Source organism: Cherax quadricarinatus, chromosome 32 (genome assembly GCF_038502225.1).
Source record: "Cherax quadricarinatus isolate ZL_2023a chromosome 32, ASM3850222v1, whole genome shotgun sequence".
NCBI classification, from domain to species: domain Eukaryota; kingdom Metazoa; phylum Arthropoda; class Malacostraca; order Decapoda; family Parastacidae; genus Cherax; species Cherax quadricarinatus.
The window spans coordinates 7,763,221-7,784,258 of NC_091323.1; the positions used below are offsets into that span (position 1 = coordinate 7,763,221).

The window sequence follows — 21,038 nt, forward strand, 5'->3', positions numbered from 1 at the left end:
CACTGGTAGCAAACAATGACTGAGGATGTAGTCTTGTGTTCAACACTGGTAGCAAACAATGACTGAGGATGTAGTCTTGTGTTCAACACTGGTAGCAAACAATGACTGAGGATGTAGTCTTGTGTTCAACACTGGTAGCAAACAATGACTGAGGATGTAGTCTTGTGTTCAACACTGGTAGCAAACAATGACTGAGGATGTAGTCTTGTGTTCAACACCGGTAGCAAACAATGACTGAGGATGTAGTCTTGTGTTCAACACCGGTAGCAAACAATGACTGAGGATGTAGTCTTGTGTTCAACACTGGTAGCAAACAATGACTGAGGATGTAGTCTTGTGTTCAACACTGGTAGCAAACAATGACTGAGGATGTAGTCTTGTGTTCAACACTGGTAGCAAACAATGACTGAGGATGTAGTCTTGTGTTCAACACTGGTAGCAAACAATGACTGAGGATGTAGTCTTGTGTTCAACACTGGTAGCAAACAATGACTGAGGATATAGTCTTGTGTTCAACACTGGTAGCAAACAATGACTGAGGATGTAGTCTTGTGTTCAACACTGGTAGCAAACAATGACTGAGGATGTAGTCTTGTGTTCAACACTGGTAGCAAACAATGACTGAGGATGTAGTCTTGTGTTCAACACTGGTAGCAAACAATGACTGAGGATGTAGTCTTGTGTTCAACACTGGTAGCAAACAATGACTGAGGATGTAGTCTTGTGTTCAACACCGGTAGCAAACAATGACTGAGGATGTAGTCTTGTGTTCAACACTGGTAGCAAACAATGACTGAGGATGTAGTCTTGTGTTCAACACTGGTAGCAAACAATGACTGAGGATGTAGTCTTGTGTTCAACACTGGTAGCAAACAATGACTGAGGATGTAGTCTTGTGTTCAACACTGGTAGCAAACAATGACTGAGGATGTAGTCTTGTGTTCAACACTGGTAGCAAACAATGACTGAGGATGTAGTCTTGTGTTCAACACCGGTAGCAAACAATGACTGAGGATGTAGTCTTGTGTTCAACACCGGTAGCAAACAATGACTGAGGATGTAGTCTTGTGTTCAACACTGGTAGCAAACAATGACTGAGGATGTAGTCTTGTGTTCAACACTGGTAGCAAACAATGACTGAGGATGTAGTCTTGTGTTCAACACTGGTAGCAAACAATGACTGAGAATGTAGTCTTGTGTTCAACACTGGTAGCAAACAATGACTGAGAATGTAGTCTTGTGTTCAACACTGGTAGCAAACAATGACTGAGGATGTAGTCTTGTGTTCAACACTGGTAGCAAACAATGACTGAGGATGTAGTCTTGTGTTCAACACTGGTAGCAAACAATGACTGAGGATGTAGTCTTGTGTTCAACACTGGTAGCAAACAATGACTGAGGATGTAGTCTTGTGTTCAACACTGGTAGCAAACAATGACTGAGGATGTAGTCTTGTGTTCAACACCGGTAGCAAACAATGACTGAGGATGTAGTCTTGTGTTCAACACTGGTAGCAAACAATGACTGAGGATGTAGTCTTGTGTTCAACACTGGTAGCAAACAATGACTGAGGATGTAGTCTTGTGTTCAACACTGGTAGCAAACAATGACTGAGGATGTAGTCTTGTGTTCAACACCGGTAGCAAACAATGACTGAGGATGTAGTCTTGTGTTCAACACTGGTAGCAAACAATGACTGAGGATGTAGTCTTGTGTTCAACACTGGTAGCAAACAATGACTGAGGATGTAGTCTTGTGTTCAACACTGGTAGCAAACAATGACTGAGGATGTAGTCTTGTGTTCAACACCGGTAGCAAACAATGACTGAGGATGTAGTCTTGTGTTCAACACTGGTAGCAAACAATGTTCAACACTGGTAGCATACAATGACTGAGGATATAGTCTTGTGTTCAACACTGGTAGCAAACAATGACTGAGGATGTAGTCTTGTGTTCAACACTGGTAGCAAACAATGACTGAGGATGTAGTCTTGTGTTCAACACCGGTAGCAAACAATGACTGAGGATGTAGTCTTGTGTTCAACACCGGTAGCAAACAATGACTGAGGATGTAGTCTTGTGTTCAACACTGGTAGCAAACAATGACTGAGGATGTAGTCTTGTGTTCAACACTGGTAGCAAACAATGACTGAGGATATAGTCTTGTGTTCAACACCGGTAGCAAACAATGACTGAGGATGTAGTCTTGTGTTCAACACCGGTAGCAAACAATGACTGAGGATGTAGTCTTGTGTTCAACACCGGTAGCAAACAATGACTGAGGATGTAGTCTTGTGTTCAACACCGGTAGCAAACAATGACTGAGGATGTAGAGGATCTTGTGTTCAACACCGGTAGCAATGACTGAGGATGTAGTCTTGTGTTCAACACCGGTAGCAAACAATGACTGAGGATGTAGTCTTGTGTTCAACACCGGTAGCAAACAATGACTGAGGATGTAGTCTTGTGTTCAACACCGGTAGCAAACAATGACTGAGGATGTAGTCTTGTGTTCAACACTGGTAGCAAACAATGACTGAGGATGTAGTCTTGTGTTCAACACTGGTAGCAAACAATGACTGAGGATGTAGTCTTGTGTTCAACACCGGTAGCAAACAATGACTGAGGATGTAGTCTTGTGTTCAACACTGGTAGCATACAATGACTGAGGATATAGTCTTGTGTTCAACACTGGTAGCAAACAATGACTGAGGATGTAGTCTTGTGTTCAACACCGGTAGCAAACAATGACTGAGGATGTAGTCTTGTGTTCAACACTGGTAGCAAACAATGACTGAGGATGTAGTCTTGTGTTCAACACTGGTAGCAAACAATGACTGAGGATGTAGTCTTGTGTTCAACACTGGTAGCAAACAATGACTGAGGATGTAGTCTTGTGTTCAACACCGGTAGCAAACAATGACTGAGGATGTAGTCTTGTGTTCAACACCGGTAGCAAACAATGACTGAGGATGTAGTCTTGTGTTCAACACCGGTAGCAAACAATGACTGAGGATGTAGTCTTGTGTTCAACACCGGTAGCAAACAATGACTGAGGATGTAGTCTTGTGTTCAACACCGGTAGCAAACAATGACTGAGGATGTAGTCTTGTGTTCAACACCGGTAGCAAACAATGACTGAGGATGTAGTCTTGTGTTCAACACCGGTAGCAAACAATGACTGAGGATGTAGTCTTGTGTTCAACACCGGTAGCAAACAATGACTGAGGATGTAGTCTTGTGTTCAACACCGGTAGCAAACAATGACTGAGGATGTAGTCTTGTGTTCAACACTGGTAGCAAACAATGACTGAGGATATAGTCTTGTGTTCAACACCGGTAGCAAACAATGACTGAGGATGTAGTCTTGTGTTCAACACCGGTAGCAAACAATGACTGAGGATGTAGTCTTGTGTTCAACACCGGTAGCAAACAATGACTGAGGATGTAGTCTTGTGTTCAACACCGGTAGCAAACAATGACTGAGGATGTAGTCTTGTGTTCAACACCGGTAGCAAACAATGACTGAGGATGTAGTCTTGTGTTCAACACTGGTAGCAAACAATGACTGAGGATGTAGTCTTGTGTTCAACACCGGTAGCAAACAATGACTGAGGATGTAGTCTTGTGTTCAACACCGGTAGCAAACAATGACTGAGGATGTAGTCTTGTGTTCAACACTGGTAGCAAACAATGACTGAGGATGTAGTCTTGTGTTCAACACTGGTAGCAAACAATGACTGAGGATGTAGTCTTGTGTTCAACACTGGTAGCAAACAATGACTGAGGATGTAGTCTTGTGTTCAACACTGGTAGGACGGGTATTACCACATCCATTCGGCGCTTTAGTTTGTTAGATTTATAACTGATCTGCTGCACGTAGGTCATTAAGATTGCAGTTCGCATATGTACTAACATTAAGAATACTTTAAGCTCTGAAAAAAAAGGGATGAAAGAAAACTCTCTGGGTATAACACTTAGGTACAGAAACATTTTCTTCAGCATACTTAAATAAACGTTTGTTTACAAAGAAACTTCAAAATTAGTGCGCCTAACCTACCTTACCTCTTGATTCAAGGAATTAAAGCTACCCTCCCTTTCCATGGTTCAAACCTGATTGCCTTCCATTCCCCAATCGCTGTGAATTTCCTCCAAATGGAGGGAATTCACAGTAACAATAACAATCCCCTTTTTTCAACATGACAGGCTGAGGGTATCTTACACACAATTCCGTGTTTCACTGTTCTGTTTTGTTACATCAAGGATGAATATTCAAAAGGTCATTTCTACCTGCTGATAAGTCCGGACACCATCACCTCTGTGGCTCGGTCTCTGACCTGGCTGTCTGGTCAGTTAGTGCTCGAGGTATGCAGTATGATATAAGAATCATACCTGTGACCGATTTCGATGGTTCTTCCACCATCACTGCCTTGCCTGACGTCAGACTTCCTTGTTCGCTGCCAGATTAACCAGGCTCTCGCTGCTAGTGGCTTGCATAGCCTTCAGAGCCAGGCTGATCTGGCGTTTGTAGCAGTTAGCTAACTCATCAGGAACGGTTTAGGAAGAGTGTGTTGACAAGTTTAGACACTTTTTCGGAATTTTTCAGATGTAATTTACCATGTACATTATCTCACCTGCGCTCCAGCTAATCCACATTTGAGGAATTTTAGAGATTACTGATACTTGAAGTGTTAACAGTGGTATGGCCAGAGAAAGCTTTCTGCAATTGCTTCACATCTGTACATTAACTTTAATGATGTTTTTGGCTTACAGCAGTCGAATCTAGAGTACTAATACTATCATCAGTGTCACTACTGGCTTCTTATATATACTTTTCAAGGTTCTTGCTATATGACCTATCATTTCTCCTTACAGCTGTGAAAGTAACACTACTGTTTATTGAACATGCTTGTCGATATATATATATATATATATATATATATATATATATATATATATATATATATATATATATATATATATATATATATATATATATATATATATATGTCGTGCCGAATATGCAAAACTGGTCAATTAGCAAGAACTCATTTAAAATTAAGTCCTTTCTAAAATTTTCTCTTATACGTTTAAAGATATATTTTTTCGTTAATGTTGATGCAAAAATTTATAATATTGCACCAAAAAGAACTTAGAAAACTTACCTAGCCTTATTATAACAAGAACAATTTATTTTAGCCTAACCTAACTAAATATATTTTAGATTTGTTTACAATAATTTAATACTAAACAAACACAGTGAAATATATTTTTTTCGTTATATTCAGAATGATTTTGGCGAAATTATTGCATACACAAATTTTCTCTTGTCCTATACGGCAAGATGAACGTTGCTATTTAAGCCAAGATCGCAAGTTCTGCCTATTCGGCACGACATATATATATATATATATATATATATATATATATATATATATATATATATATATATATATATATATATATATATATATATATACATTGATTCCATCTGCTTAGTATCTTACGTCTCAGTATTCTTTCAAAGATTTTATGCGTTACAGTATTACTCTACAGTTTATTGCAACTTTTAATTGTACTATTGTGGAGTGGGGCTATATCATTAATTTTTCGAGTTTAACTGTGATACTGGGTGTGTAGATTGTCTCTAGAATATTTAAGGCCTGTGTTACTTTTTTCTGCATTTTTTTATGAATATGGGGCTCCGAGTGTGTCTAGTGAGGTTAGGGTTATGTCAGAAATGTTGGCAGGGTCTGGAGTCACATTCATGAAAATTCAATGTGGGTTGTCAATCTTCAGTCTACTTAATGGCTCACTGAATCGTGTTTTGTCCTCAGTGTATCGCTCATTTCTTTATTGTCATCTGTGAAAGTTTTATTTTCCTAAAGTAAGGACCCAATACCAGAGGTAATGTCTGCCTAAGTTGTTTCAGTTTTATTGATGACTTTTTGCTGATTCTCCGGGGCAATGTATGATCCCTTCAGTTTTAGTTCGATGTTTACCATTTCTCTAATGACTATTTTCGTTCACGAGAATATCTAGAATATTGGAGAAGTTGTGGCTCTATCTCTGCCTGTAGAGGAGGTCATTCCCTTTCTAACTTGTTTCTTCTCTCCTCCCTCCCCGCCACCTTAATGGCGAGTCTGGAGCCTGTTTATAATATCACTGTTCTCACAGTCTCAAGGATTCACATTACCGTCTTCAGAACAGTAATCCGTGATTCATTTGATCCCAGTGAAAAGAAACTGTGTTAAAACTTAATTTGTTGGAACTTCTCTGGTGATAATATTGTCAGCTAAGCGAGTTTGATGCGCATGCAGGTCTAAGTATCGATTATGTGGTGGACTGAGTTTGATGAGGTCGACACCATCATATTTGGTAAAGGATCTTCTTTATTTGTGAATACAAGGTGTAGGGCACTTTTCAGCTGGGTCATAACTGTGCCGGTTTAGATAAGGGTTCTAGGATCGAAGTCCGGCCTGAGGCGAGGCTTAAGGCGAAATTGAGTCTTGATTGTGTGTGTTCAAATGACCTGCCTCCTGGGATTTTATCTATTCCCGCAGTTTTTGTTACTGTCTTCTGTCTTAGGAAGCTTACACTGAAATCGTCAAGCAAGATGTTAAACTGAATCATCATGCAAGATGATATCTGAGGCTGTGCTTATAATGCTATTTAAAAGAAATACTCGGTTATCATTTACTGACCGTAAAACTCCCATGAGCCTGCATCTGCTGCTTCGTATACAAGAACAATGACTATATTATGGTCTTTATTTTCCACTGCAAGTACTATATCGTTTATGTCGTTTAATATCTCACTGCAAATAAAAGTCCTTAACTCACAAACCAACCTCACCTCGTGGCTCAACCCGGCCTCTAAATAAGTTTGTTTTTCAACGCGCTGGTGTTAATTTTTGTATGGAATAAATTGAAATCAAAGATTGCCACAATGAAAAGCTATGTACCTCAAGGCAAGGTACTCGCTCCACTTCTGTTTCTCATTATATCCGTCACTGACAATGATATACTGTAAATCACAGCACCGTAACATCCTTTGCTGATGATAACGGAATCTTTACGCGAGTGGCGGCCGTCAAAGACAGTGAATCATCAAGCGGATATAAATCAAATCTTCCAGTGGGTCTCGGACAACAATATGATGTTTAACGACGACAAATTTCAACTGTTCCGCTATGGAAGAGTGCAGGAAATAAAGACTAATGGAGTATAGGACAAACTCAAATCATTCAACAGAGCGAAGGTACTATGTGCGAGACTTGGGCGTAATGTCGGGAGTCTCACATTCAACGTCCACAACCATGTTACCATTGCTACCGGAAGGTAAATTGATAGGCTGGATAACTAAAATTTTCAAGACAAGAGATAATGAGCGAATGATAACACTAAGTCATTTCTTCTCTTTAGGCTGGAATACTGCTGTACACTAACAGCCTCCCTTCAAAGCAGGCGAGATTGGTGAACTGGAACTTTCACTGCTGGAATACACTCGGTCAAGCAGTTGAATTACTGGGAACGCTTAGAATCACTTCAACTGAATTCCTTGGAAAGTAGGTGGGAAAACTACGTAATTTACACCTCGAAAATCCTGGAGGTACTGGTCCCAAACCAGAACACCAAAATCACTCTGGTTTACAAGAAAGCAGAGGCGTGAGGACTACACCAAGTGAAAACTGTTTCAGTGGTACCCGACTCTGTAACCCCTGCCCCTCAAGTGCATAAAAGGAATTACCACCAAACCTCTGGCGGTCTTCAAAGGGGGAACTTGTGGAAAGTTCTTCAAATCAGAACTTAACCAATCGAGCTGTGGTTCTTACGTTAAACTGCGTGCATCCAGCAGTAACAGCCTGGGTGATCAGGCCTTGATCCTCCGGGAGCCCTAGTCTGAGACAGGACCGCAGGGGATATTCAACCCTGGAAACGTCGTTGAAGTATTCTTCATGTACATTAATTTAGGTTAAGTTAACCCAATTTAACATAAATTAATGTATATTTAGCCGTCAATAACGAAATTACAAAAACGTGCGGCTGACGTCTGACAGCAGGGAGGGGTGAAGGGGTAGAAGGGGGAGGGGGTTGAGACATCGCTGTCGTTTAAAGTTAGAAACTACACAGTGGTTGTCAGGCAGAAGTACGAGTATGTGATGTGTGGTCGCTCTCTTCATCTGGTCGCATCTGATAAGACCGGTGCTCGGGTGTCCATAATTCGTTGTCATAGTAGCTTTTAATACGACTCCATGTGAAGGCTTCAAACACTACATTACACTCTGTGAAGAGGCTACATATAAAATAAATTTGATTATTGCTTGTTTTAAGACCTTGTATAATATATTATTTGTGCTTAGATTTGTTCGCTGCCAGTAGTATATGTGGCTCTGATGTTATACACTGAGATTTTCTTGTGTATAAACATGTCTGCGAGGTGTTGGTACAAATTGTTATTTCTGGCATATTCTTCTTCCTCCTATTTCTTGTCATTCCTCTTCTCTTCCTCCCACTATTCCTCGCAATTCTTTTCTTCCTCTATTTGCCATTCTACTTCTCTTCCTTTTACCAGAAATCAAAAGTTTCCACCGCTATACCTACCCTAGACACTCAGATGTTCACGTCGCTTGACTCGCCTAGTCTCTCACCTGGACCTTCTTCAAGGAAGACGACGAATGGGTCAGGGTATGAAGACTCGTTTCATGCTCGTGACTCTTGATCCGAAGAATTAGAGCTACCCTACACTTGATAAATTGTATGGACTGATGAAGCCACTGTGTGGCGAACCGTTTCCTCTAAACTAAAGATACCCAAGTGTTGCACATGTGTCTAATTTATCAACTTGTCAGTTCTCTGAACTATTTATCTACATACCCTACACTTCCTGTATATTACTTCCTAATATACAGGCTCCGTATTGACCCCTACGAGGTCAGCGCTTCCCCATGTGTAAAATAATTCCTCGAGAAAGCAGACATTCTGCGTCATATCATGGATTCTTAAGTGCTGATTCATGGCACATTTTTCAGGAAAAACGTTTGCGTGAAGACTAAACAAGTTGCAGAACAGATTTTATTAGGGCAACATTTCGCTGTGTTATGCTTTATGAAGTCATTTTTGATAAAGTTCTACACGGGCGAAATGTTAACCAAACGAAATGTCGACATTTTGAGGGAAATTGCCAACAGACTTCTAGATGTCTTCAAGAAGGAAGTGGACAAGTTCCCCGAACCAGGTCCTGACCAGCCGGGCTGTGATTCGTACGTTGCACTGCATGTAGCCAGCAATAATAGCCTAGTTGATGAGGCCTTGATCCACCAGGCCTGATCAGGGCCTGGGCCGCGGGGGCATTGACCTCCCGAAGCATCCTTCAGGTATTACTCAGGTTCTGCATCGTCTTCTCATCATCGTACTTGTAAAGGTCACTACCATAAATATTAATTATATTACATGTATGTGTATCGCTAAGTGTGAGTGAGTTATTTCAGTGCAACGAGCAGTTTAGGCTCGGTCCTCCGTCTGCTAAGGACGAGACAGACAGGTTATCGAGTTGTATTAACCTAGTTATTGACACCTTCAGAGATGAGAGGAAATACTGATTTTAATACTAAGGATAAAATCTAAGGTATTGTACATTATATTGTCTCGTGTCTAGGAATATTCACGTTTATACTATAACCATAACTAATCTACATACTACAGGTAAGGCTTTTTACGTCATATCGGTCAGTCCTGGACCATTATTAAGTCGTAACTTAGCAAAAAAAATGAGGGTGATGGGGAAGGGGGCGGTACATGACGGACCGAAACACCATCTAAAGTTTTCTTCTCCCTAAAGAGTAGGCTCGTTGTGAAGTCTATTCTTATATATCTCCATTAAATTAACAATAAGTCGACCAATCTGCAGTGTCTGGAAAGCTGCATGTTCAGAATTTATACCCTAAAAGCCTGGATCATGTCTTGAAACACCTGAGCTGCTATATTTTATTAATGAAATACTCGATTTAGTAACATACCAAACTGTTTATCACGGCTTTCCCTTTTCCACGACGAATTAATTACACATTATTTTATTACGCTTTCTTTTGAAATCCCAAATGTACGAAACTTCACGAATATAAACCTTGGTTCAATGTTAACACTTTTCATATTTTTTTAGGGCTTCGTTTGGGTTTCCACAAGTTACAGGTAATATTTAGAGAAGCTCTCCGGGGGGACTTAGCCATTTACTTTTTTTTTTTTTACATACGAGCAAGGCATCCAAACCCAGGCAAAAATAGTTATTTTTTTGGCAAATTGCTATTATGCGAGATAATAATAACAAATACTTTAAAAAGAAAAATTTTTGTAGTAAAATGCAAACAATATCCTATCAGCAGCTTAGTACTGATTATTATTATTAAATATTCGCCGGTATTCTCCCGGCCCGGGCCTTTTCCAAGTGGTGGCCCGGCCTTGGCTCCCTCTTTAGGGAGTGTCTGAGACCTAAGTCTCCCATGGGAGGAGGCACAAGTACCTCCTCATCTTTGGGACCAACTGTCCCCAGGCCTAGCCACAAGCTAGGCCTCTCTGGTCTGTCATCCCCGCCACAAAGGGGCTAATGGGAAAGACAGTCTTGTGAGCTAAAGGCTCGGGCTCAGGCACCTACCCTACCCTAGAAGGGTTAGGCATGGTGTCGATCTTAGTACTGAGTCTGGATGTTCCAGTAACTTGCAAAAAAAAAAAATTTTATATTTAGGCTAGGTTAGATTATGTTGGGTTCAAACAAAAACCTAATCAAAACTAACCTAGCCTAATATAAATATAATAATAATAATAAAAACATTTATTTTTTGGTGAAAATATTACTGGAACACCGTGAAAGGCTACTGGCCCTTGATTTGACATGGCGAGCATTTTACCAAACGAAATCTTCCTCTCGTAAAAGAATTATGTGGCTTATATCTCCCGATACAACAATCTGCACAAGAAACAAATGTTTTGCCTGAGTTTGGATGTACTGTTTGTATGATAAGAAATAACTAAGTGGCTGACTTATTCCAAACAGCCTTTTCTAAATATTGACCCAAATAATGCTTCGTTTTGGGTTTTTATTTTTACAAATTTAGGTTTCTGAGTTTTAGTGTCAAATTAAAAATACAAAAACACAAAAGACTGTAAACAGGAATGCAAAATCCGCAGACTTTTAATGATACATTATAACCTCATAAACTTTTAATGTTATCACGTTTTTCAGTCAAAATAATACAAAATGCAAAATTCAAGGATTTATACAAATTAGCAATGCATGCAAGATGCATGCTTTTGCAACTGCTTCCCATTTTTTGCTCAAAAAATTACAAGATTTCTCACAATTACGAAGTTCACTGGCATTTAGTCATGCACAAAACTCTTTAAAAAAAATAAAAATAGCAAAAAAAGAAGGTATTATGCACGACTTAGGGAGTGGATGGGTGCAGGTCCTTGAGACACGGTGTGGTGCGACCAGAGTGTTGCAGCTATAACAATTTAGGGATATGCTAGCCCAAGAAATTCAAGCAGTGAAACTTTCTCCACTCTTTCCCCTCTCCTCTCTCTTTTTTCCCTCCCTCCTTTTACCTTCTCTCCCTTCTCTTACTCTCCCCTCTTACTTCTCTCTCACCCCTCTTCCGCTCTCTCTCTCTCTCTCTCTCTCTCTCTCTCTAACCCTCCTAGGGATCGACTCCTAGGTAATCGATCCAGGCTCCTACGTACTTATTTACTGCTAGATGAACATGGGCAGCACGCATAAGGAGGCATGTCCATAAGTCTCACTTTCCCCTGGAGACTGGAACTACGACTCCTCAGAGGGCAATGTAAAGAGGCGTAACGAGTATTGCTGTTAACATGGCAGACAGAAGCCCTGAGAGCTGTGTGAGTGACCACCCAGGCAGGAGAACGGAGTACCAGGGGGAAACTGTGGGAGTTTACCCATAGATGATTCTGGGGGATCACTGTCCCTGCGGCCCGGTCCCAGACCAGGTTTCCTGGTTGATGGCTTGGCCAATTAGACTATTAGTGCTTGGGGTACATCAGTGTAGTGCTACCTTGTCTGCAATATACTTACATAGCGATAACCTAGTGCTATTTTTCACTGGGTTTCGTACATTAATCAGGGAGCCACTGCAGCAGAAAGGGGAAGGGTAAGAAGTGGCTGGGGGCCCATAAGAAAAGGAATGGCTGGAGTGGAGCAAGGAAAAGGATTGGCTGAGGGCTACATACTCCACCATGAATGGCAGCCCCATACGAAATGGTGAGGGGGAGCTGGCTATCCCAGCAGGGAAAAGGGCCCCTGAGGAATTGTGTGCGTATGGAAGTCTGCCAGCACAGGAGGCAGCCACCACCCGAAAGGACGGAGAGAGGGACGAAGTTAAAACCCACAGGAGGGAGGAACCAGGAAGCTCACACACAGAAAGGAGGGACGCACTCACCACCCACAGAGGGACAGTCACCATCCACAGGAGGGAGGGACCCAACCACCACCCACAGGAGAGAAAGAGAGACCCAGCTATCACCCAGAGGGAGGAATTAGGGTGCCCACACAGGAAAGACACAGCCACCACCCACAGGAGAGGCGACAGAGCTACTACCCACAGAAGAAACGAACCCTGCCACCACTCACGCTAGGGAGGGACCCAAATACCATCCACAGGAAAAGAGGCCACCCACTGTAGGGGATGCCACTCATAGGAAGGCGGGCCACCCACAGAAGGGCCCAGGGATCAGCTTAGGCGGGTCTGCAAGACACTTCAGAGCGCTGCTAAGACCTCGACCCTTCACCTCCTTGCCACTACGACTACCCTCTTACAATGACCACCAGCTTACTGTGACCGCTCAATGTGGACACCCGCTTCTTACGACTATCAGCAATTCGTTGTCACTATCTATATTTATTTACTCAGTATCAGAAATGCGCTCTGCTACATGCGCGCGTGCGCAGTCACTAGTAGAATGCTTGGCTGATACAAGAACTCAAGATTCGATTCCCGGGTTGGACGAGACGTAAGGGCAAATCTCCATACAACTGCTAGTGGAGCTACCATTCCCTTCCTTCGGATCAAACCTTATTTACCTCATATCCCAGGCACTGCCTGACCCCCTATAAGTTTAGCGCTTCCCTATATAATAACCTACACGTGTTAAATCTTATCACCTAGGAATGAAAAGATACCTAGGTGTTCGTCAGCTGTCGTAGGTTGCATCGGGAAGGGGGTATTACATGGAGTCGCTTCAGGAGGTCACCGCTCCCGTGGCCCGGTCAAAGACTTGGTATCTTAAGATTTTGTTTAGATTTTTGGCCCAATGAAGTCAGTGTGTCATCAGGGACTGTCTGTCTTATTTCCACTAAGGTCTCTTAATCTTCTTCCCCAGGATGCGACGCACAACAATTGACTAACACCCAGGTACCTACTTACTGTTAGAAGAACAGTGATAGTAAGTGTAAGGAAACATGCCTAACGTTTCACCCGTGCCGGGATGGATCTCCGGCTCCTCAGTGTGTGAACTGAGGACGCTATAAACTGAGCCACGTTAAAAATTAAATCAAATACCAGCATAGTGGATTCTGTGACCTGCTCAAGCCCACTGTGTGCCCGAAGCATTGTAGATAAGGAATCGCATTATACTGCATGTGTTTTCGTTTTTGCAGGGAGTATATATCACGACTAGAGTTGGGCTTTGAAATAAGCAGAGGTATGATAACTCTTAACGGTATACCTGCGGGCCGCTAGTTGCAGCAGCCTCGTTGACCAAACATTCAACAAGGAAGTCGGGATGCCGTGGTAAAAGAACCCTCGCAACCGGTCACACGTATGTCTGCCTCCACAACAGTGGTAGAGCAGAAGTAGCTGACGTAGTCACCGCGACCTATGATGAAAACAGCATCCAATACCCCAGCTGCCCACCAAGCCACACAATATGTCGCTAGATGAAAAGCTGATAATGCAAACGCAATATATAGTTTCAAAAATAGATACGATCGGGCTCCGGAGGCCAGAAATCAGTGAAAAAAAAAAATGCTTGACAGGAGTTAAAGCTAACGTGGGGCCAGGAGCCTTGCCAACACAACTAGAAAAGTACAGTGTCACTTGCAACTGACTGTGCAAGAAGTGTAGCTAGGAAGGACCAGAGAAGGTTCAGGGGCGAAAGAGGATGGGGAAAGAGGGCGTCTGGTAGGTACTGAGAGAGGAAAGCGAGAGGAGAAAGGAAAGTGAGAGGGGAAAGGTGAGAGGGGACAGGCAAGCCAAAGAAAGAGGATGAATTGGGAGGCTAGTAACTAAGTATGAAGTCAAATCAGCGATCGTGGGTCGTATCCACGGTAAGAAAAGCGAAAGACCCTGAACGGAAACAAAGTCACATTGCTTGGCTTTCTTGGGTTACTAACTCCAGGGTAAATACTCCCAAGACTTTATCTTCCAACTCAAGCTCACTGCTTTAGGCCAGTTTATTTTCGCTTGTAATTAGCGAATTTACTGTCACTATTATCCAGATTGTGAACAGAGACCCAACAGTGACCCCTCTTGTGTCACTTTTGAATAATCCCCATTCTTATTCTCCTCATTCATGGCTGGTGATGGCGTTAAACCCGTAGGGGTCTTACAACGCCTGTGGAAAAGTGAGGTAATGAAGTATGCAAACTCTGGTGCTTATTTAACGGTCAGTCTTCTGCCCCCCCCCCCTTTTTTTTTTTAGCAAAATTGGATACATCAGCATTGGTCAGCTACTGTATGATTTACCTGTGGCCTGTTTTGAGTTTTCCCGGCCGCTGTCCAGGTTTTCCTGTTGACTGCCTGGTCGATCAGGCTGTTTCTGTTGGAATACACGACAACAATCCAGCTGCTATTAACAAGGTCGCCTAACAGAAGGTAAGCAGCGTAACAATAAGAAGACGGATGATCGAGCCTCCACCAAGTGTCCTTAATAACTAACCCGGGTTGGAGCTTCACATATAAAAAAGAGACTAATGGCTTGCGCAACCACTTTTTCTGCCTCTTGTTCTTAAAATCAAAGGCTCACAGAAGTGCAGATAAACAACGTAGTATCCACCGCTTCAAATATTTTGGTGGACAAAAGTCATTTAAAAAAACACTCATCAGGTTGGTAGATTCATTAAGTCGAAACTAAGACTGTCTCTGTCTCTCGAAAACTGTTTATATCAGTCGTTGGTAGGCGAGTGCCTTTATCCTTGAGTGAAACGTTCTCAAAAAAAGGCTTGTTTTGCTGATATACACCTTTGATGTACCTTTGATGAGTTTCGAGTTTTTCTATTCCCGAAGCCCGGCCATGGGCCAGGCTCGTGTTCGTACTGCAGAGTATCTGAGTGGTTATCTTCTGTAAGTTTGGTGTAATAACTGTTTGCAAATATTTATTAAAGAAACTAAGTTCCTCCTTCGCACTCTTGAAGAACCGTCGTGACATGGGAGACAGACTTGTTTAAGAACCACGGAAGCAAAGCATTTCCTAACCCGGAGAGTCTGTTTGAGAACCTTGAAAACACATCATAACCCGAGGGCCTATTTAAGAACCCGTAACCTGGGGACTCAAGGACTTTAAAAGTGGCACCCAGGAACCTGGGACTTGAGTAAGAACCATGTTACTAGTGACTGTTTACTTCCTACATTTTTTCTCTCTTAGAACCATAAATTTTTCATATCTGGAATTTCATTTACATCTCCTTCTGTAAACCGAAATCATTACTGAAAAACTGGAATATTCCTGCAGCACTAACTTGCAGCTTTGGGAAACTAAAGCTTCGTACCTTCAAGACAAGTAGGAATAAAGACAATGGTACCATTGTCTACCTTCAAGACAAGTAGGAATAAAGACAATGGTACCATTGTCTACCTTCAAGACAAGTAGGAATAAAGACAATGGTACCATTGTCTACCTTCAAGACAACAATGCTGTAGATGTTTCATTGTAGTCAAACTGTAGCAGCTTCGAAAATGACGATGTAGCGGCTTCTTCTAGAGCTGTAGTGACTTCGAGATAGTGAAGCTGTAGTGGCTCGAGACAGTGAAGCTGTAGTGGCTTCGAGATAGTGAAGCTGTAGTGGCTCGAGACAGTGAAGCTGTAGTGGCTTCGAGATAGTGAAGCTGCAGTGGCTCGAGACAGTGAAGCTATAGTGGCTCGAGACAGTGAAGCTGTAGTGGCTCGAGACAGTGAAGCTGTAGTGGCTTCGAGATAGTGAAGCTGTAGTGGTTTCGAGACAGTGAAGCTGTTGTGGCTCGAGACAGTGAAGCTGTGGCAGGTTGCAACAATCCAACTGTGGCAGCCTTGCCACAGCCTAGCTGTTGTAGCCTTGAGACGCAGGCAGCAGTGGAATACCAATATCACTTCGCTGTAATAGTCTGGAGACAGTCCAGCGTCGTAGTTTAAAAGTTGTGCAGATGTTGCTGTCTTTAAAAGTCTTAAAACTAATCACAAAGTCAACACTTGTTTTCGCTGCATCAAGAGTCTGATCATACCAGCGGTGTTACGTCCGAAATATGATGATATACATTTCAACAAATAAGGTCGTTCAAATTTAACAAATTGACATCGCCAAGGTCCAAAGACTAGTCTTATCTACTAATGTAAACGCTCTCTGCTGATAAGTGTTGTACTTGTATTATCTACGCAACTAAACCAATTACACCTTTAATACTTTACTGAGTGCTAATCCCAACATTTGAATTTCACATACGGTTCTTCATGAGTCAGTCAATACCAACCTGACTGACTAGGTAATTACACATGGTAACGTGTAATTACCTAGGGTAACCCCCCCCCCCAGGTCCCTGTGCTGGACATGATCTGGCGAAGAAAGTTGAAGGTGAACTTGACATCTCTGGAGAAGAAAAATCATAGCCTTGGCGATGATATTCTAGACACTCATCACAAGATATTTAGGATAACCATCTTAGGACAAAATACCTTCAATGAAAAGCAGGGTCGCGACGAGTACTTTACGGGAAAACTCGGTAAACGTATGAGGACCAATTCTCTTCAGCACCCACTTCCTCTTCAAGCTTAAAATGAATTACTAACAAGCTCCTGGCGGCCTTCAAGACCTTAGTTGATAACTCTCTGATACCTCTGATGAGTTAAGGGAGTTTTTCCTGTCCCAGATCCCGGCCTTGGGCCTACCTACCTGGAGTCTACCTGGAGGTTATTCCGGGGATCAACGCCCCCTCGGCCCGGCACACGACCAGGCCTCCCGGTGGATCAGGGCCTGATCAACGAGGTTGTTACTGCTGGCCGCCTGCAGTCCAACGTACAAACCACAGCCCGGCTGATCCGGCACCGACTTTAGGTATCTGTCCAGCTCCCTCTTGAAGACAACCAGGGGTCTACTGGTAATGCCCCTCATTATTGGTGGGAGGATGTTGAACAGTCTTGGGTCCCTGACACTTACTGCGTTTTCTCTTAATGTACCAGTGACGCCCCTACTTTTCACTCGGGGTATGTTTCATCGCCTGCCAAATCGTTCATTTTCGTATGGAGTGATTGCTGCGTGCATATTAGGGACCAGTCCCTCCAGAATCTTCCAGGTGTAGATTATGATGCATCTCTCTCGCCTGCGCTTTAGTGAGTACAAGTCAAGTGCTTCCAGGCGCACCCAGTAGTTAAGGTGTTTGATGGAACTTATATGTGCAGTAAAGGTTCTCTGTACACTCTCTAGATCTGCAATTTCACCTGCCTTGAATGGGGATGTTAATGTACAGCAGTATTCCAGCTGCCTAGAAAGAATAAGTGATTTAAAAAGGATCATCATTGGCTTAGCATCTCTTGTCTTGAATGTTCTCATTATCCATCCTATCAGTTTCCTAGCAGATGTGATAGTGACATTGTTGTGGTCCTTGAAGGTGAGATCTTCGGACATTACCACACCCAGGTCCTTCACATTGCTTTTCCGCTCTATTGTGTGATTGGAGTTTGTAGTATACTCAGTCCTAGTTATTATTTCCTTCAGTTTTCCATAACGGAGTAGTTGGAATTTGTCTTCATTGAACATCATATTGTTCTCTGTTGCCCATTAGAAAACTTGGTTTATATCTTCTTGGAGCTTTGCTGTGTCCTCAATGGATAATACACTCTCATGCAGATCCTAGTATCGTGTGAAAGGATCATACAGTGGAGCTTGCCTGATCAACCAGGCTGTTGCTGCTGTTGGTGGCCGCTGACCCACATGTCTATCACAGTCTAGTTGATCGGTACCTGATCAGCCAGGGTGTGGTGTATACGTTGGTGTTCGTATGGCTGGCATCAACAGCCTGGTCGATCAGTCCAGCAACTGGGAAAACCTAGTCTAGGACCGGACTGCGGGGACAGTAACCCCTGAAACCAACTGCGGGTAACCTACAGATGGTGATCTCCTGGTTTTTAACTCCGGTAAGCCAGCGCATTCTTAACCTGTTTTGAGCCATTAGTTGACTAAGATCAATGTCAAAAGAAACTTGTTTTCCAAGGTATAAATCACCGCCACCACCGACAAACTTTAAGATACAACAGAACTAGAGAGAAACTAACACCAGGAGGAACAGAGAACCAAGTTAAATATACAAACGAACCATAGGTACATTAGGAAACCCTTTTTAATTTGAGAGTAATAAAGTGGAACGCAGTAGTAAGCCGGTGAATGAAAGACTCCATGGAAGGCTTTAAAATAGGTATGAGAAAATGTGAGAACAATATTTTTCAAAAGATTTTGAAGGCGGAGGGACCCAAAAGATTGAGCTCAACTCCACTAACACAGATAGGTATGCGTGCGCACACAAGCGGGTGCACACATGTAAGCGCAGACAGACAGACACACATACATACTACACGGAAGCCTCACCCCAATATTGCTTATATCCCACTGGCGCCGACTAAGGTTACCTGTACGTGGTCCACCTCACCCGCGCTATCTGCCTCCCTTCCCACCTTCCCTTATCTTATTAAACACGAAATTATACGAGGCACGTGGATGCTGGAGGCAATCATCGGGTGTACATGTAATGAGTGTGGGGGCAAGGAATCTCTTCTCTCCTGTAAGGATCGTGCTAAATCGTGCTGTTAAATGTAACTTAATTATTGAAGTTAGATTACTTACAGTATAACAGTAAGGCGATTTCTTCTTTCTTGTTGTGTCTAATTCACTACTCCAGTACACGAGATAAAACAAGTTTGATCCCTTTACCTAATATAGAAATCAATTCGTCTGAAAGGTCAGAACTGTTGCCACTAGCTAACTTAACACTTGAATATGTGCTCAATATGCATTATACGTTGAGGGAGAGGCGACTTACCTGTGGGAGGCGACAGGTGAGGAGCTCTGGTGAGAAGTACACGTGCCCGCCAAACCGCAAGCACCACCCCCCTACCCCCACCCCGTCAATCCCAAATATCCAGCGTTAAAATATCGACGTACCTGTCTGGAGAAGTCTGGCCCAGTGGTAGGGGTTGGCACACACGTAGACATGGTCGTTGCGGGCGGCGCAGGTGGGGAGGCGCTGCAGGGGAGTGTTATTGTGCTGGTGGGCGTGAAGGTCCGGCCACCGCCACACCCACACCATTAGCAGATGTGGTGGAAGGGTGCGCCCATCCACATGTTCTTCCCCAGAGTTCCTCAGCACCAACACACATTGTCCTGGGTCACCGCCTCGAGAGTCCAGTGCTGACACTAGTAACTCCAGCTGCGCCTCGGTCAGGCGACGGAGCAGATGTAGTGCGGCGCCCTTGAGCTGCTGCGTCGCCTCCTGCTGCTGCTCTTGCTGAGGAGCCTCCCCCAGCCCGATCCGTCGAGACTTCCACGCTCGCTTCACCAGGGCGGCCTTCCTGGAGCGAAACATGAACATGAAGCAGGGAGTGGCGCCGCCCGGGCATAGCTTGGAGGGCGAGGCCGCCCCGCCCAGCCCGCGCGCCCACGCACACCACCCGCCCTCACTACGCCCGCGCCGCACACACTCTCCGCTACTACTACTACTGCCGTTACTATTAGAGTCACTCCAGAGGGGCTCGGGGGCCGCACCTGCCTCCGTGATGGTGGTGATGGAGGGGACCAGGCTGGTGTCGGAGGTGGTGGAGGGGAAGGCAGTAGCCGCCGCAGCTCCACCAGGGGGGCTCGCACCACATGGGGCCGCCGCCGCCCGCAAGCCCCAACCACAAACACAAACACTTCCACCAGAGCTCACACTCAGGCTAGCAACTCCACGCCTGCCTCTGTAAACTATGATCAGGATGACACTAGCGCTATACACTGCGGGCGGGCCACATCCTGGGACGTGGCATACACCAACAACACTGGCACTGGCTGGGGTGGGCCATGCACCGGGAACGCGCACACAGGTACACAGCTGGGACAGGTGTAGTGTTGTGTACTGTCTCAGGTGTGGACCTCGACTGTCGCGTCAACCACACAGCGCCTCCACACCGCTCACTACACTCGCTCTCCACACAACTACTAAAAACTGTTTATCTCCAGCCTTCTCGAATTGACAGACTTTAACAATATTACCAACTTGTTCTCCTTTACACACAGAAGCAGCTCTATATATTATATAAACTTTCTTCGTTTAGTTTTTCCAAAGAAATGTATTTAAAATGCTTAGTGGCACCTCGCTGCAGACGTCTGTTGCCAGATCACGCGACGAATACATTAATTTCAGTCACGGTGTTGACCTGGGTCACGTGTGGAGGGTGCGGCCATGGACGCCAGGTCAGGTCACTCAGGACACACTATCATAGCTTACAGTTCCTCTCATATTACCAGGTTCAAGAGATTGTCGGCAAGATAACTTCTGATGGCGCCGTGTGTGTAGTGCCGCCCCACTCGCGTTCAGCATCCTCCGTCTGGCAAAATATTGACTTGTTTATGTAATACCAACACTTGTCTGAGATTGTTTCTACGCTGTTATTAGTGCGAATATATCAGTTTTGTATTAACCTATCCACTTTCGATGACTTGCTCAACGACAAGCGCGAAGACTAGAGAAAATTTGAGTACTTTTATCCGAATTGTTGGGATTCAAACTAGAGTAGACTCCCGCCACCTCT

General features: G+C 43.6%; 1 protein-coding gene across 1 annotated transcript in view; it reads right to left on the bottom strand.

Annotated features, from left to right (window-relative positions):
* The window catches only part of LOC128690185 (mothers against decapentaplegic homolog 6), a 207,078-nt gene extending 186,705 nt beyond the window's left edge, over positions 1-20,373 (bottom strand). Inside the window, exon 1 of the mRNA XM_053778737.2 lies at positions 19,414-20,373. Within this exon, the coding sequence (XP_053634712.1) occupies positions 19,414-19,840 (427 nt within the window). The 5' untranslated portion in view covers positions 19,841-20,373. The remainder of the gene's footprint in view (positions 1-19,413) is intronic.
* Positions 20,374-21,038: the final 665 nt, after the last annotated feature.